The sequence below is a fragment of the Buteo buteo genome, chromosome Z, assembly GCF_964188355.1.
Source record: "Buteo buteo chromosome Z, bButBut1.hap1.1, whole genome shotgun sequence".
NCBI lineage: Eukaryota > Metazoa > Chordata > Aves > Accipitriformes > Accipitridae > Buteo > Buteo buteo.
The window spans coordinates 25,871,519-25,886,646 of record NC_134204.1 but is presented as its reverse complement, the minus strand read 5'-3'; the positions used below and the strand labels follow the sequence as shown (position 1 = coordinate 25,886,646).

At 36.1% G+C, this 15,128-nt stretch overlaps 2 protein-coding genes across 5 annotated transcripts in view; one reads left to right on the top strand and one right to left on the bottom strand.

The window, feature by feature from the left end:
• The window catches only part of JMY (junction mediating and regulatory protein, p53 cofactor), a 73,928-nt gene that overhangs the window by 45,690 nt on the left and 13,110 nt on the right, over nt 1-15,128 (top strand). For all 4 annotated transcript variants that reach the window (XR_012648976.1, XM_075020550.1, XM_075020547.1 and 1 more), the window contains exons 5-8: nt 1,852-2,017; nt 5,534-5,721; nt 12,148-12,234; nt 14,780-14,875. Coding sequence is in view for 3 of the 4 variants with exons in the window: in XM_075020550.1 (XP_074876651.1) it covers nt 1,852-2,017; nt 5,534-5,721; nt 12,148-12,234; nt 14,780-14,875 (537 nt within the window). In the remaining variant the exon portion in view is untranslated. The remainder of the gene's footprint in view (nt 1-1,851; nt 2,018-5,533; nt 5,722-12,147; nt 12,235-14,779; nt 14,876-15,128) is intronic.
• Nucleotides 12,697-15,128, bottom strand: part of HOMER1 (homer scaffold protein 1) — a 118,540-nt gene continuing 116,108 nt past the window's right edge. Inside the window, exon 9 of the mRNA XM_075020552.1 lies at nt 12,697-14,104. Coding sequence (XP_074876653.1) covers nt 14,096-14,104 — 9 coding nt within the window. The 3' untranslated portion in view covers nt 12,697-14,095. The remainder of the gene's footprint in view (nt 14,105-15,128) is intronic.

Below are 15,128 nucleotides of genomic sequence, written 5' to 3'. Positions count from 1 at the left end.
TGCTAAAAGCGTACATGCTATAAAAAGAGGGATAGGACAAATTTATGAAGTAAAATCCAGTAAGTCTATTTTGTATAAAAGGTAGCACTGTGGCTTAAGCTGTGCTGCAAGCTGCACTAGAGGCTGGTGAAGCATTTTAGGGGAGGTATCACTGTGCTGCCTACTATGTTTCATCTTCCTGAATATTTGCAGTTAACCTTTGTCTGAAACAGGGTATTTATTTAATAAGATGGATCTTTGGTTTAATTCAGTACAGATATCTTTCTGGTTTAGTATAGTTATATTTAAACATGTGTGATAAATAAAACCAAGGAAACCCAAATCTGGCTATTAATTACAGATACAGTTTTACACCTTGAAGAAACCACCGTAATGTAAAAACATACTAGCAAATATTTTTAAAAATGTATAGTTTGCTAGGTCCTGTACTTTTGTTTGGTAGACATCCCTTTTTAATGATAGAACGTCTGTGTCGTGGTTTTAGCCCAGCCGGTAACAAAGGACCATGCAGCCGATCGCTCACTCCTCCCGCCCCCCTCCGGTGGGATGGGGAGGAGAATCAGAAAGGAGAAAAGGGGAGAAAAAAGGGAACCCCGTGGGTTGGGATAAGGACACTTTACTGGGACAACACAAAAAGAGAAGTTACAAAAACAGCAACGGTACTAATAAAAGAGTATACAAAAGGAGAGATGCACAGTGCAACTGCTCACCACCCGGAACCCGATGCTCCGCCACTTCCCCCACCGAAAGTCGAGAGAGCTACCCCCAGCCCGCTCCCCATTTATATACTGTCACACGGTATGGAATATCCCCTTGGCTAGTTCAGGTCAGCTGTCCCGGCTGTGCCCCCTCCAAGGTTCCTGTGAAAATTAACTCTATCCCAGCTGAACCCAGGACAGTGTAACACAGAAACTGAACCGTGTTTCATCAGAATGGCAAGGTAGATAGATCACAAGTCTCTAGTGAAATTTACAATTACTTTTATCCATTGTCTGAGAGAAACTAGCAGAGATACATTATCTTTTTTTGAGCTGGTAGAGAACTTGGATGTGGCCCTAACTCTTCTGCATGCAGGTTGTAGAGCTGCATGGCTTTGAATTCCTTCCAAAGTGGGACAGCACATAAGATCCCCTTATATGTCAGTATTTTTTAAATATGGTCTGAATGGCTAACTGTATTGAGCAGTTAAATCTTGTTTGGCTGAATGAAAGAGGATGGTTTGAGTTCACTTTGGTTGTGTCTTGTGTCAGTTTTCTATGTCAAACGTATGACACAAATAAGCACTAAAATATATATAAATATTTTAATCTAGATCTTTTATTCTCCTGTGAAGGACTCCAGAAACAGTGAAACTCCTCAGTTAAGCTGTCATTACAGAGGATCAGTGCATGTAATTATCCCGGTTTTCACCATCTTTCACTTTTTCCTCAGTTCAGCTTTAATGACATTTTTAACTGTAGTTTTCTAGATGCCCTTAGCAAAACAACTTTTAGACATTTTGGACTGAAGATAAGGAAATAACTAATTTCATTATGTATCTTCAGGGAATCAAGTAGTAGAGTAGAAGACTGGTAGGGATGTTTCACAATATGACTTGTCACTTTGACAGTCACAAAGTGTAATCCAATGCCATGGGTTTTTTTATTGCCATTGGAAAAAATGTCAGATATTAAAGATGTCTGAAAGTGTGTGGCTGATCAAAACCTATCTTACCCTCTTGATGTGTTCAGTTTTAACATGTTACATTTAGTGTACCAGACCATATTGAGCTGCAATCATAAAGTCTGTGGTTTGGTTCTTCTCATTATCTTGCAGTGATGTGTTTGGGTCTTTTTTCCTCTTTTCATTTAGATGCAGAGCCTGAAAGGTGGTACAGAAGCCATAGCCCATTTGGACCAGTTAGAAGCTGATTATTATGATCTACAGCTTCAATTATATGAAGTGCAGTTCGAGATCTTGAAATGTGAAGAGCTGCTGCTGACAGCACAACTTGAAAGCATCAGAAGACTGATGTCAGGTGCTTTATGCATTTTAATTAAGATGTAATCTGTAAAAGATAATTCTTTTTCTAAGAGTCTAGTAAAGCCTGTGGGAATGAAATGAACAGATTCTTTACCATGTGAAGAGCTGGATCTTCTAATATAAGTACTGTTAAATTAAAATGTACACCTGTTCATAAGGCCTATACATACACATACAGAAGTTTTGGTCTGGTTCTCATTGCCTGTGTTTGGAAATAAGCATATAAGATACTATGTAAGTTTTGGAAAGCTAAATTCAGTGAGGAAGAAATGTCTTAATTACTGGACCTGTCTCACTAAAAATTTGCATTGGTATTATTCATTTATTTGAAGTGATTGGTTTTCCAAAGGTATTCCTGCAAATTGGAGTCCTTCAGCTAAACTTTGAAGCATGTTGTGTTGGCCATCTGACTGATTTAAAGCAGTGATGGAAACCTTATGTTTCCAGAACCTCCTATACCTTGCATGTGTACAAACTATGGAAATGGTACAGGTAAATCATAAAGTGTCTTTGAATCCATTTCTGTCCTTTAGATCTTTCTATAGTTAATGGTTTTATTCACACAAGCTCTGTTTCATTGTTTAGTGCATAGAGCTTGTGTAGCAAATTTTGTTATGGATAGAAAAGTGACTTAAGAAGAGAGATTTGAAGCTGGATCGTATTGTGAGTTGCCTCTGGAAAAAGAGAAAACATACGTATCATGAATACTTCTCACTGTTATGTGAATCTCCTCCTTTTCGGCTTGTGATGGCAACACCTGTAACTGCATGTATGGAAGATGAGGGTTGAAAACTCTGTAAATTACTTTAAAAAAAGTGGTGGCTTTGACTGGGTGCCTCTGTGGAGAGCTTTGTGCTTTGGAGATAGATAGTTTTTGTACTTGGGAAATCAGACATTTAATTTTGGTACTGAAGATACAGTATGGTTTGCTTACCTGCGGACCGAATTAAATCCTTTGAACAGGAGACTGAGAAGGAATGTATATCAAAATCCTTTCTCTTTGATGTAGTGACAGGAAAACCTAAGGGCCCTCAGAGGTTAAGACTGCTGTAAAAACATCACAGGTCATTAGGGCTTGTCATTAATGTTTTCTCCAGAAATCTCAAAAAAACCCCCAACCTCACAACCTGATCTAAAATAAAAAAACCCAACCACTTAGCTAACAACCAACCCTCTCCTTCCCCCATGGCAACAAAATAGTTCACTGTTCTGGCTTTTGCTGTTTTAAATTTGTAAAGTTTTCCTTAATAATAAATCCAAAAGTTGGGGTTTTTTCCTATTAAAGACAGCTGCCTATGTTAGAAGGAATTACTCTTTTTCAACAACTCCATAGGAAAGAAAATGAAAAAAACAGTTCTTAAATGTATGGGAATTTGCTCAAAGGATGAAATTACCTCTTCGGACTTTACTTACGTTGAGGGGATAGAGCAGTTAATGTGAAGAATGGGACAGAGAAGTGGCTACATCTCTTCAAAACTGTTCAGCATCAAATCTGAATGAAAGCATCTAAAACATATAATGGTCTTTTAGTATGTGCTGTTTCTTGTGCTGTCAAAGAGAAAAGAATGGTCTGTTGCATCTTCTGTTACACTTCCTTCTTAAAGTGTACTTATAGTTAGTAAAGTAATAGCCTTTTAATTATGCACATCTGTATGGTTTGAAATACGTGTGTATTAGTGACTTGTAGAGGCTGTTGCTATTCTTTACTTGTTGATGGTATTGGCTCTGCAGAGATATTGCAGAGAGTTTGGGATTCTGTTTTGATTTGAGGGACATCAGCAGTACTGCTAATGAAGTCCCAACAGATTTCTTTGAGAGTGTGATTTGATTTGACTGCCAGTTAGTTCTAAGCTAGCAGAAAAACATTTTCTTTTGCAAATTCAGCACATTGGATCTGAAAAGTATCAAATGATAATAGATTGTCATATTATAAAAAACAGTACTAGTTTTTTACTGTCATTAAGCAAAGACGTGCACTGAAATTCACAAAATGTGAATTTATTAGGTTAGAATTGCAAAGGCTCTTATCCTATCCATACAAACTATTTGTACATCCTTGTAAGATGGTTTTGTGATGAAGGCACGTGTAAATTCCTGTCTTTAACTCTACATGAAAGTGTTCTAAAACAAAATTTGCATGTAAATTCTCCCATTTTATAAGTGCATGGCAAAATATAATTGTTGTAAGCCATGAGTCTTATTTTTACTCTCTGATGTCTCAGCGTGGGTTCTAGTAACTTGGCAGTTTTACATACGGATGAAACTTTATGTTGGTTTGTTTTTGTTTTTTTTTTAACTGAACACTGAAGTAATGAATCTAGTAGGTCTGGTTTTGTTACATTTTATTTTAAGGTTATACAGTGCTCTGCTTTCTTTTCTGGTCCTGCTATGACTTCTGCTGAGCTGAAATGAGCATGACAGTCAGAATTTTGGTTGCAGCAGAAAATGTACAAACAAGTAACATGAAGTGACAACAGCTTTTAAAATGGACACTGTACTGAAGAAAACCCTGCCCCTCTCTCCAAACAATTTAGTAGCAGAAGTAGGAGGAAGTCAAGGTCTTGCTCAAAGTAGTTGTTGGAGTTGGAATGAGAAGGTTTAGTGGTGCTACATAGTAGACACTTCACAGTCATGCCAGCTGTATCTGCCTGTTTCAGCCAGCAGTAATGCATATCCCTCTTGGTATATTACAAAAGTATCCTATTTTGTATGCCAGTGAAATAAGGAACAAGAGGCCTTTGCTGCTTCTTCATCCCAACATTCTGCAAGGATTTATAATCATCACTCTTTTCTTCTTGGCAAGAGATGAGAAGGCAGCATTCAGAGATGAGCTCAATGTTATACTGAATGCTTCACTCAAGAGGCTAAAAATCATGAGTGTTGATAAAACTATTAGTAATGACCTCCTTTTCAGGACTGTAATGCTCTGAAGGACTGCCTTGAAGTTACCCTTCCTCTGCTGCCTCTGAGCAGAAGCAGTGACTGGGAGGTCAGAAATGTCCTAAGAGACGATTTTTGGTGTTTTGTTGTCTGATTCCCTTTTCATGAAATTAATAGTCAGTTGTGGCAGAAGAATCTCATGCCAAAGATTTCAGAAAGAGTCTGTGTATCCTGAACTTCGTAGTGAAGACCAGAGAATATTACTGCACATTGCGTCCCTTGTGTTAGTTAAGAGACCCAAAGGCTTGCATGGACACTGTGATCAAGTTAGGCTACAGACACAAGTGTACATTTACAGTTGCATTGGTTTTTTAATGCTCTGAGCTTACTTGAATACCAGGCTGTGCTTCATTGGTATTGATTTCTGTTCTTCATATAAAGTTTAAAGCCCTACAGTGTTTTGCTGTTTAGTGCTTTGACATTTGATTTTCGCTAGCCCTCTGAAGGGACTATAGCATTCTTCTACATTAAATCTTGCAACTCAGTGGGAGGGTTGTTGTTGACAAAACAAAATGTTAATCAAATACAAACTATTGATTTGACTTTTTCATTGCTGATATTTTTAAAACAGAGAAGAGAGATGAAGTGGTATATTATGACACTTACGAAAGTATGGAAGCCATGCTTGAAAAAGAGGATATGGCAACATCTATACAGTTGCAAAAAGAGGAGCTGCAAAAGTTACAACAAAAAATCCGCCAGCTGGAAGCAAGGCGTGGACGTATTTCAGCCAAGAAAGCCTACCTCAGAAATAAGAAGGTATTATGAAATTGCAAATTTCTAGCATAATTAGCAAATTTAATAAAACTTCAAAAGGTTTCATTTCAGATACAACTTCCAAGTCTCACAGAATTTTTGTGGATTGTATTTACTACTTACTAAAAGTTGTTTTACAAAGTACCAAATACAATAGCATGTATTACTAAATTGATATGTTTAAGATTCCATTTACCTTTTAGCTTTAAAGGAACCTTTAATTATTTTGAAGTCAACAAATAAACTTGTTTCTATTAACTAATCAGAATACTTTAATGTGGAGAGGACATGCTAGAATGCATGTTCTTACAGAGAGTAATTTTATATATATTTGCAGAAGAGAATTTTCAAAGGTGTTTTCTCACTAATGAGATTTATTTTCATTCTGTTACTTCATCCCTTTAAACTTATGTCATGTCATTGATACTCTATTCAGCAGATATATATGAAATTCAGTATATATTCTTAATTTGTAAAACTAGGCATGCTATTTAGGGCCACTTTCCTTTTTCATTCATTACATGATGCGAATGCTGTGCAGAAAATTGTTTTAATATAGGTAATGTTTTGAAATTGTGTATCAAGTCTATGTAAGTATGTTCCTTTTTCCCAGAATGACTTGTTTATTGTTCCCTAGCAGTTTGTGGTTACATCAATATGCATTATTAATGAGCAAAATAGCTTAATGAGTATAATAGATCAAAGTTTTGAGAAAGCATTGTAATACTTGTTATAAAATAGGTTTCTACCCCATACTATATACTATAAGGCTGTGCAGAAGTGTCAGCTGAGACCTCATTCTAGAGTGGGATCAGGGGTTGGTGTGGTTGTATGTTCCCAGTCATGTCCCTTGATGTCGGAGATGACCCCTTTACATAAGCAATTCTAGTAGATTGAGGGTAAAGCCTTCAGGTCTTGCCTCCCCTTCATAACTAATGTATCTATTTCTGTACCTGAATCTGAAGCATAACACAGCAAACAAAACAGTAGTGCATACATTTTATATTTTGGATTTTTTGTATTTCTTCAGACATTGTCCTGTCTCTGATTAACCCAATATGGAGAAGACTGCAAATAAATTATTATGAAAGAAATGTCTCTTGTTAGCCAGTTACGAGAAGTCGTTTGCTCAGAGTTATGGAGTTTCTTTTATGTGACTTTGTAAAAAGAAAAAGTATCAAGAAGCTGGGCTTTTTAGTACTTTAAAGAATAGATCCTATCTGTCATGGTGTGCTAATTAACATAGGCTACATTATAATAGTTACAGTACTTTCTCCTGAATATGAAAAGACACTTCTGGCATCTTACAGAATAGACAAACCTGTTCAAAAGTGACAGGCTGCTTGCTGTTTCTTACTCAACTTATGGGAGTTAAGTTGAAAATCAACACTGAAGCAGGAGTAGAGATTTTTTAGCATGCCTTCTCACCTGTATAAAGAGCTAGTCACCTTCAGTTGGCTCATTTGTTTCAAGGTAATGCTATGATAAAATACCTTGTTTAAGCTGGAAGAATTAGTTCTAGGCTGCAGCACTAGTTGCAGCATGCCTACTTGTGCAATGAGACATGATGCAGAGTTGTATGTGGCAGTATTGCTCGTCTGGGTCTGCATGTGGGAGTAAGTAATACAGTCGTGTCTACTCAACATTGTGCTGGATGAACATGGTTATACTGCTTTCAGGACCTGAGGTAATGTCTCCACGTGGAACTTAAGTGCTGGACATAACAGCACTCTCAGAACTAGTTCCAGCTCTTTACTGATTTCATTGCCCAGTGTGGCATTATCTGCAGTTGAGTGCTGCATTGAGATACTTAGCTTTCAGCTTCTAAAGAAATCACAGATTAGAATAATGTGTATTTAAACTTGGAGGGGGAAACAAAAGATCTTTATTTGAGCAAAAAGAATAGGCAGAAACTGTTGTTGTGTGCCATTTTGCAGCACTCGGGCAGAAAAGAACGTAGCTGTTCTGAGGGATATTTATGTCAGAGGTATTTACTGTAGCTGCTCTTATTACTGCTGAGTAATGCAGAGCCTTACTAAGCTTACTGGTAATACCTGAAAATCAAGACTCTTGTGACTTTGATTCAAACATAAACAAGCTTTGTATCTTGAGTGACAATTCTAGAGATACTGCAAAACATTGTTAATGAACACTATTTATAGTGCCTGACGAGGGTTGTGGTACTTTACAAAACAGGGAGGAAAAAAGGGTTCTGGCTCTTCAGAGTTTGCAATTTAAGTTAAGTATGCAGAACAAAGGTACAGATGGGATGCAAAAGCAGACTCTAAATGGTGAAAATGAGCGTAGTGATGGCTGAACGTTAAGTGGAGAAAAGAATTGAGTTTTTGAGGGTGCATTTGGAAAGCACATGTACTATGTGGTAAATATCTTTCTCAAAGTCTGTCTGTCTCTCTCAATTAAGAAACATTTATTGTTGAACTGAGATGAGAGTCTGCTTAATGCTTTTCAGATGAAACGCTTGTTTCAGCAAAGTATCTTAAAACAGACCTGTAAACAAGTGCTCTGTTTTGGAGTGGTTGGTGAGGTTTTGGTGGGGTTTTTTTTTCCTTTCTCTTTTGTATTTTTTTTTTTTTTAACCTTGTCCTGTAGTTGAAAACAAAAAGCAAGCTGTGCATTAAGTGGTGTATATCACAGTCTTGTGATACAGTTAGAAATTACAGTCCTAGCTCATTATTAGGTTTTTGGCAACTGAAGATTCCCTTAGGAGAATGCCTCCTTTCTAGCAGCAGATACTATGATTAAGAAGAGAATAGGAAATTATTCTCTAGCATTAGTTTTTATTTTTCAGAGGAGGTTGTTTCATCATCTGGGTATTTGAAAATCTTCTCTGTTAAGGAGGTAATGCAGTGAAAGGGAATCAATTACTCTGTGTAGAATAAGACTATATGTAATATAAAATTTGATGACTGTAGTCTCCATTTATTTTTCAGAAATTCCTTCCCTGTTTTTGCAGTTGAAGCTTTTATTTTTTAATGATGTTGTCAAATAATTCTACCAAACCTTTATTTAGAAACTTTTGTTAAAGTTTTGTTACAAACCTCATTTTTTGATTCTGAATCACTGAGCCAGCGTTTTTTAAATTTATGGTTTTACAGAGGTTGATGTTCTTTTGCTGTACTTCCATGAGTATAAACGCTTATTCTCCTATTTTTTTTATACAAACCTATTTGCCTTTGTTAAGCAGTCATTTCCTGATGTTCCTTTTTGTTGATGACAGTGAGTTAGTTATTAAAAAATAAGATTTTATTAGCAGTCTCACTATTTTTTTTATTTCTTGAAAGCTAGTTTCAAAGATTTTTCATGCAGGGTATCCCTATTGTTATCCCAGTCTACCCCCTGCTGGCTGCACAGTAGTATTAATTAGGTTATCATGTGGAACAAGCAGCTGTTTTATTAGGGAACTAGATTTACAGCAAAGAGTCAAGGTAAAAAAGATGGTGAAGAAGGTGTCTAGAAAAATATCTTTGGAAAAGTAGAGTTGTGAAGAAACTGAATTATTTTACATCCAGGAAGGGTACTCCTTATCACGAGCAGACTGGGAGAAGCAACTGATTGGTGAAGCTGTTCAGGGTATGTTCCTAATGTGTGCTTTGATCTGGGAAGCTTCCTCATGTGCTGTTGTGTCCATTTAATAGGGCACCTTTGCTACTTTGCAAGCCCAGAGTTTAAAGCGTAGCCCATGCCAAAGCAGGTGTTACATAGATGCAGTGACAGCTGCCATTGGGTTACTTGGTATGCTTTCATATTATTATTGTTGTTGTTATTATTATTGTTATATGCTTTCATATTATTATTATTATTACAACAACAACATAAGAGCATAACTACACAGGACAGTTATAGTAAAATATGGTTTCTGCGCATACTGAGCTTACTAAATGAGAAGCTAACCTTTTAATTGGGATGCTTTTCAATCTAAAAGCAAGGCTGACTGGAACTAGTTAAATATAATGCTAATGCAGATCTCTTTTACGTATATTACATGTTACTAGTCTTAAACATGGTAGCTTATCCAGTTATGAGGGTTGAAAGGGTTCCTCAGCTCTCCCTTTTTGTCACTTTAGTAGTACAGTTTGATACTGTGAAACCAGCCAGATGATTAAAAGACATGAACGTTATTCCTTGATGCTCTCTCAATTCTATACAGTTGGTCAACATCTGTCTTGAAGGGTGACTCTCACTGGACATAATGATCCTGCTTTCGCAGTGCTGAGAAGGAAGGACTACTTCACATGTGTAGCAGGCTGTATTCCTGCTCATACACCCAATTATGATGTTTTCTTTTTTTTGCCAGAGTTTGTTGGTTTATGTTCAACTTGTCATCTGCCATAATCACCCAGATAATTTTCTTTAATGCTGCTACCTGGGTGGTTTTTTTCTTCATCCTTTGCAGTTATTTAATCTTGTCTACAAGTAGAACCCTACATTTGTCCCTATGAAATTGCAACCTTTTTTTTTTTTTTAACCATTTCTGTAATTAGTTAAGATGATTCAGATTTCTAATCCTGTGCTGCAACATGTTTTCAGCCCCTCCTAGTCTTTTATTATTTCAAGTCATAGAGATGTAATTGCATTAAAGTAGGTTGTTTATTAGTGTAAAGTCAGCACCAAATATGTTTTGGTCTGGTTTGTCCCCTTTACATCCTTAAAATATCGTTCATTTCTTAATCAGAAAGATTTAAATACTGATGCTAAAGAGAAAGTGTTTCATGAAAGACATGTCAAAAAACCCAAACCAAACTTAACATACGTTTTCTCATTATTTTATAGTACTTTTTTATATCTTGTAACATACATTCCTTGTTATTTTAGAAGACTTTTAATCAAACTTAACACACAGAGAATAAACTATAAAGGTACATCAGTAGTAGTATTACAAGTCTTTCAGATTCTCTAGTAATGTTCTGAAGCTATTGCTGTGTCTTTGAAACGCAGAAATGAGGTGCATTTTGCATTTACATTTTGCATTTTGCAGTTACAAATTAAATGAATTAACTTTTCTAGCTGTATTAAAAACTCTTTTCATCAGGGAAAAAATCACCACAAACAAACATAAAACCCAGCAGTGTTTAGCTATATATATATAAGCTTCCCATGAAGCTGGGACACTATTTCCACAGAAACTTATGCTCTTGTTGGTTACCTGTATAAGGCACCAACATTGATGGTTTTACTATTTAGAAGCATTCAAGACAGCATGGTTTTCTGTCCTATACAGGAACGCTGGCTACCTTTTTATGTGATCACCGTATGTCCATAGTCAGCTTGTAGAAGAAAGTAACTTTATCTGCATTTCCAAGTGTCCAAAACTGTGGGCTTCTTTTATCCCTCCCCTCTTTTTTTGTGTGTCTTTCTGCCACTACTGTAGTATCTTACTTGGTGGCTGGTAAGTCCTTCAGCTGCCGCAAGCAATGCCTCCAGTGGCAAAGCTCCTGTCTGGCTCTACCCAGTAAGTCAAGCTGACTGATGCCTGAGAAGCCCCCTGCTTCGGTATTATAGCTAGTCACACTCCGAACTACTTCCGAACACCGCTCCCTCTTACACAGCCTAAGATCTGTTTAACTACATACACATCTGACGGTTCTGGTTCTTGTGGTGCTTGTACCAAGCCTAATTTGATTGCCCATACTGCCTGGTTTCCTGGCCCTCAGTATTGTCCTATGAACTTGTCTGTCTTGTTGCTACTCTTAAATTCCTGCACGTGCCTTTTCTTTGTAACTGATACTTAAATCAGTTCTTTTTATATTATCTACCTGAAGTTTGAGTGTCGTCCTGTTTCTTGTCATCTATTTATTGTAACATGGCCTGTTTATTTTGGGGTTTTTTTTAACCTGTTCTTATTTGCAGGCAATGTAATAAATGCTTGTTTTTAAACCAGACGTTACAGACGTGAACTTGGTATAATAAATGAACCTGCTTGTGCATGCATAAAATTGTAACAACTTTATTAATGTTTGTGCTTGCAGATTGTACATGCAAAAGATGAACTGACACTTGTAAATGGGAAGCTGTCTAGTTGCATAAACAGGAATATGTAGTATATTTGAGAATTAGTTATTATCCATGTATACAAATACATGGAGTTACACAAGGGTTTTATGAAGTATTTGACAAATTGGTGTTTGTTGCCACTGCTGTACTGGTATCGTAGAACAGACTTTTCAAGCAGCTGTTACTTGTGTATATACTTTTGGCAGTTAAAAGTAATAGATTTGGGTTTGTCTGGCTTGGTTTTGTTTTCATTTTATGGTTTTACTGTAAGTTAAATTAGCTTGGTTAAATTAGCTTGTCTGAGATAGGCTTTGTAATTCTTATTTTTCTAATTCTTAGTGCTATTTGCTAAATATGACATTATACCCTGTAAATAGATAATACATATTTTAAAGATAACATTTTATGTCTCTACAGGAGATCTGTATTGCAAAGCATAATGAAAAGATCCAGCAGCGTCACCAGAGTGAGGAGGAATATAAAATGCACCATACTGTTCAGCTAGTAAGTTTGAGTTTTCTGCTGTTGGGTTTAGTGTTTAGTTAATAGCTTGCATTCCTCATTATACATTAATTAGGAGAGTATTCAGAGTGATAGCTGTTTTAGAAAAGATGGTGTGTATCCCTGACCTTTGCACCATGGATCTCTGTATCATATTATGCTGGTAAGGGGGAGTATATAGCTGTGTTAGGATGACATTGAACACAAGCAAATAAAACAACTCTTTAATGTTAGGTTCACAGTCTAAGTGATTACTGGTAGGGTTAGGTTGCATGCAGTTTGTTATCAGGTGCATGTAGATGATTCTGGACATCTTCAAGTACAGTGTCAGATATGCTGAGATGAGTGAGGAAACCATACACATTTATTCTTGAATCTTAATAAGCTTGTTTGTTATTTTCTTCTTCCTACAAAAGAAATCACTTGAATTGTGTTGTATAAAGATGTAGTTTCAGTTGTGTGCTCCACAATTCTCTGCACAGTCTCATCGCAGAGAATAGGCTAGCTAGTCTAACTCTTGTGCTGAACATAACAGACTTTATCTTAAAGAATATTCAAATTCTGGGATAGGTCTTGGGAGCACATATATAGTACCAATATTTAATAAAGATCACTGACAAAGATGCATTGAAATCCAAGTCTCTTCAATTCAGGCTTCAATTAGATTAGTGAAGGTGATTCTATTTCATCCTTATACATTTTTAACATCGATACATTTGTCCAGGAAGTCAGCTGCATAATTTATTTTATGAAAAGGCTAGTTGTGAAAGACAGTACTTATTGGCATACTCTTTAAGCAACTTTTTTTCCCCCAGTTTTTACAATAAGGCAAAGCAATTTGCTGTATGGATTGTAGTCCCTTTATCATTCTTAAAAATAAGACTTGACAAAGCTGAAGGACTTTCTTGTCTCTCAAACATTACAGGGCTTTTTAGTTATTTATTTCACAGAGTTGCCCACTTGCCTTTTATGCTATTTTTTTTCTTTTTTATGTTAATAATGTGACTGAAAATTTGTACTGTTATTGAAAAATAGGTTTTCTGCCACTCTTTTTCATAAAGAATTTTGAAAAGATAAACTCAAGGTTGTCCAAACCTGAAATCAAATAACAATTGCATTTTCACTATTCCTTTTTTTTTAAAAAAATAAACCAAACAAAAAAAACAGCAAACAAACAAAAAAATCCCTTGAGTTTGAGACTGTTTCAGGTAAATTTTGACCTGATTGCATATGTAACATGCAAGTGTGGTGGTAGAACCTTCCTTTCTTCCTGCTATAATCTTTTCTTTATGCTTCTGTTTTAACTTCTTTGCTGCATTGCTCTGTTATTTTCTTTTCTTTTCACCATGTGCTTCTATTACTCTTCACCTTTTCCTGTTTCCTGTCCTTAATTTTTCAGACATGTTCTCCTCTTCCTCTCCCTAATGCATCTATACTTACTTACTTCCGAATCACAGGAGTTGGCTCTTTTTGAAGGACACCAGGCCACTAGCTGACTTCTGAAAATGACAGGCAGGCAGACACTACTTTTGTGTTGACCGAATGACAATAAAAGTTCACAGAAGTGATCAGAATTTTTAATTATGATGATGAAGATGAGCTCTTAAAAGTCATACTAAATGCTGTGAGTCATTTAAGAATGAAGGCTGCTGTTTCTGCTCAAGGTTTTTTCCTTACAGTCAGCTGTTCTGTCACTTTTCCTGATAACTTCTGAACTTCTGCCATCTGGTAACTAGCATCCACTTTCAATAAATTTGACTGAAGAGTGGTGTTTTGTTTCAAAGATGTAGTAACTTTGCTGAAGTTTTGTGAAAATGGATGACTAGTTAAAGGAGGTGGATCCAAATGTGTGTTTTCACGGAGGTTAAGATCTCTAAACAAGAAAAAAATACAACTGTCTTAGTTGCAGGGAAGAACTTCAAACCTTTATTGAAGTAAGATTACAGAAAATCAAGCTGGATTAAATAATGACAGCATAAGTTAATTAAACACAAAACTTTCATTTACTGTTGTAAATTATAATGAAAATGTTGACTTAACTTGCTCAATATTAGATTCAATACTGGGTGGCACTGAGTTCCGTGATTTCTTGCACTGTGAAAGTACTATTATGACTTGTTTTAAATGGGCAACCTTGCAATTTGGACTGTCATTTTGTTCTTGGAATGAGAGAAAATGGATACTGGTTTGCTGTCTGGCTAATTTGTACTGTTTATAGTTTAAGGGGGCATTTTCAGTATAATATTCTGTCACGTCTCTAGTTCTTTCTCATCTTCCAAGGTAGCAAGTTAAGTGTTCCAATTCCAGATTGAAATCTTTCTTTACTGAGCTTTGCGTTTCTTTGAGATTATAAAACATGAAATGTATAATATTTTTTAAGGGGAAGACAAAGGTCAAGTTTTGAAGTTCAGAAATGTGTTTATTTGAGAAGTAGATTGTTAGGTAATACTTAAAAATTAGCAGAAGAGTTATTTTAATTCAGTTTTTTTAATAATGCTAAACATAGCATTGGATATAATATTTACATGTTTTCCATATATTTTCTCAGAAGCGAGATCAATTACAAGATGAAGAGGAACGAAAGAGCTCCTGGGTTAGTCAGGAACGACAGAAAACACTGGACAGACTTCGCACATTTAAACAGGTAACAGAGGAAAAGTTGTTCTTTTCCACCAGTTTCTTTTGCAAAAGACATTTTCACCCATTCCAGGGCTAGACTATCTTATTAGCTATTGTTTTTCATTGTGCAGTTAACTGTTCTTTGGAAAATTTACAACAAAATACAGCATTGGCGGTAACGAATTCCTCTGGCCATTGCATTCCCAGTGCCGTAATAAGCTTCTTTTCACTCTTACATCTATACCTTGTGACAAGACACTTAGCAAATGTTCCTAAAA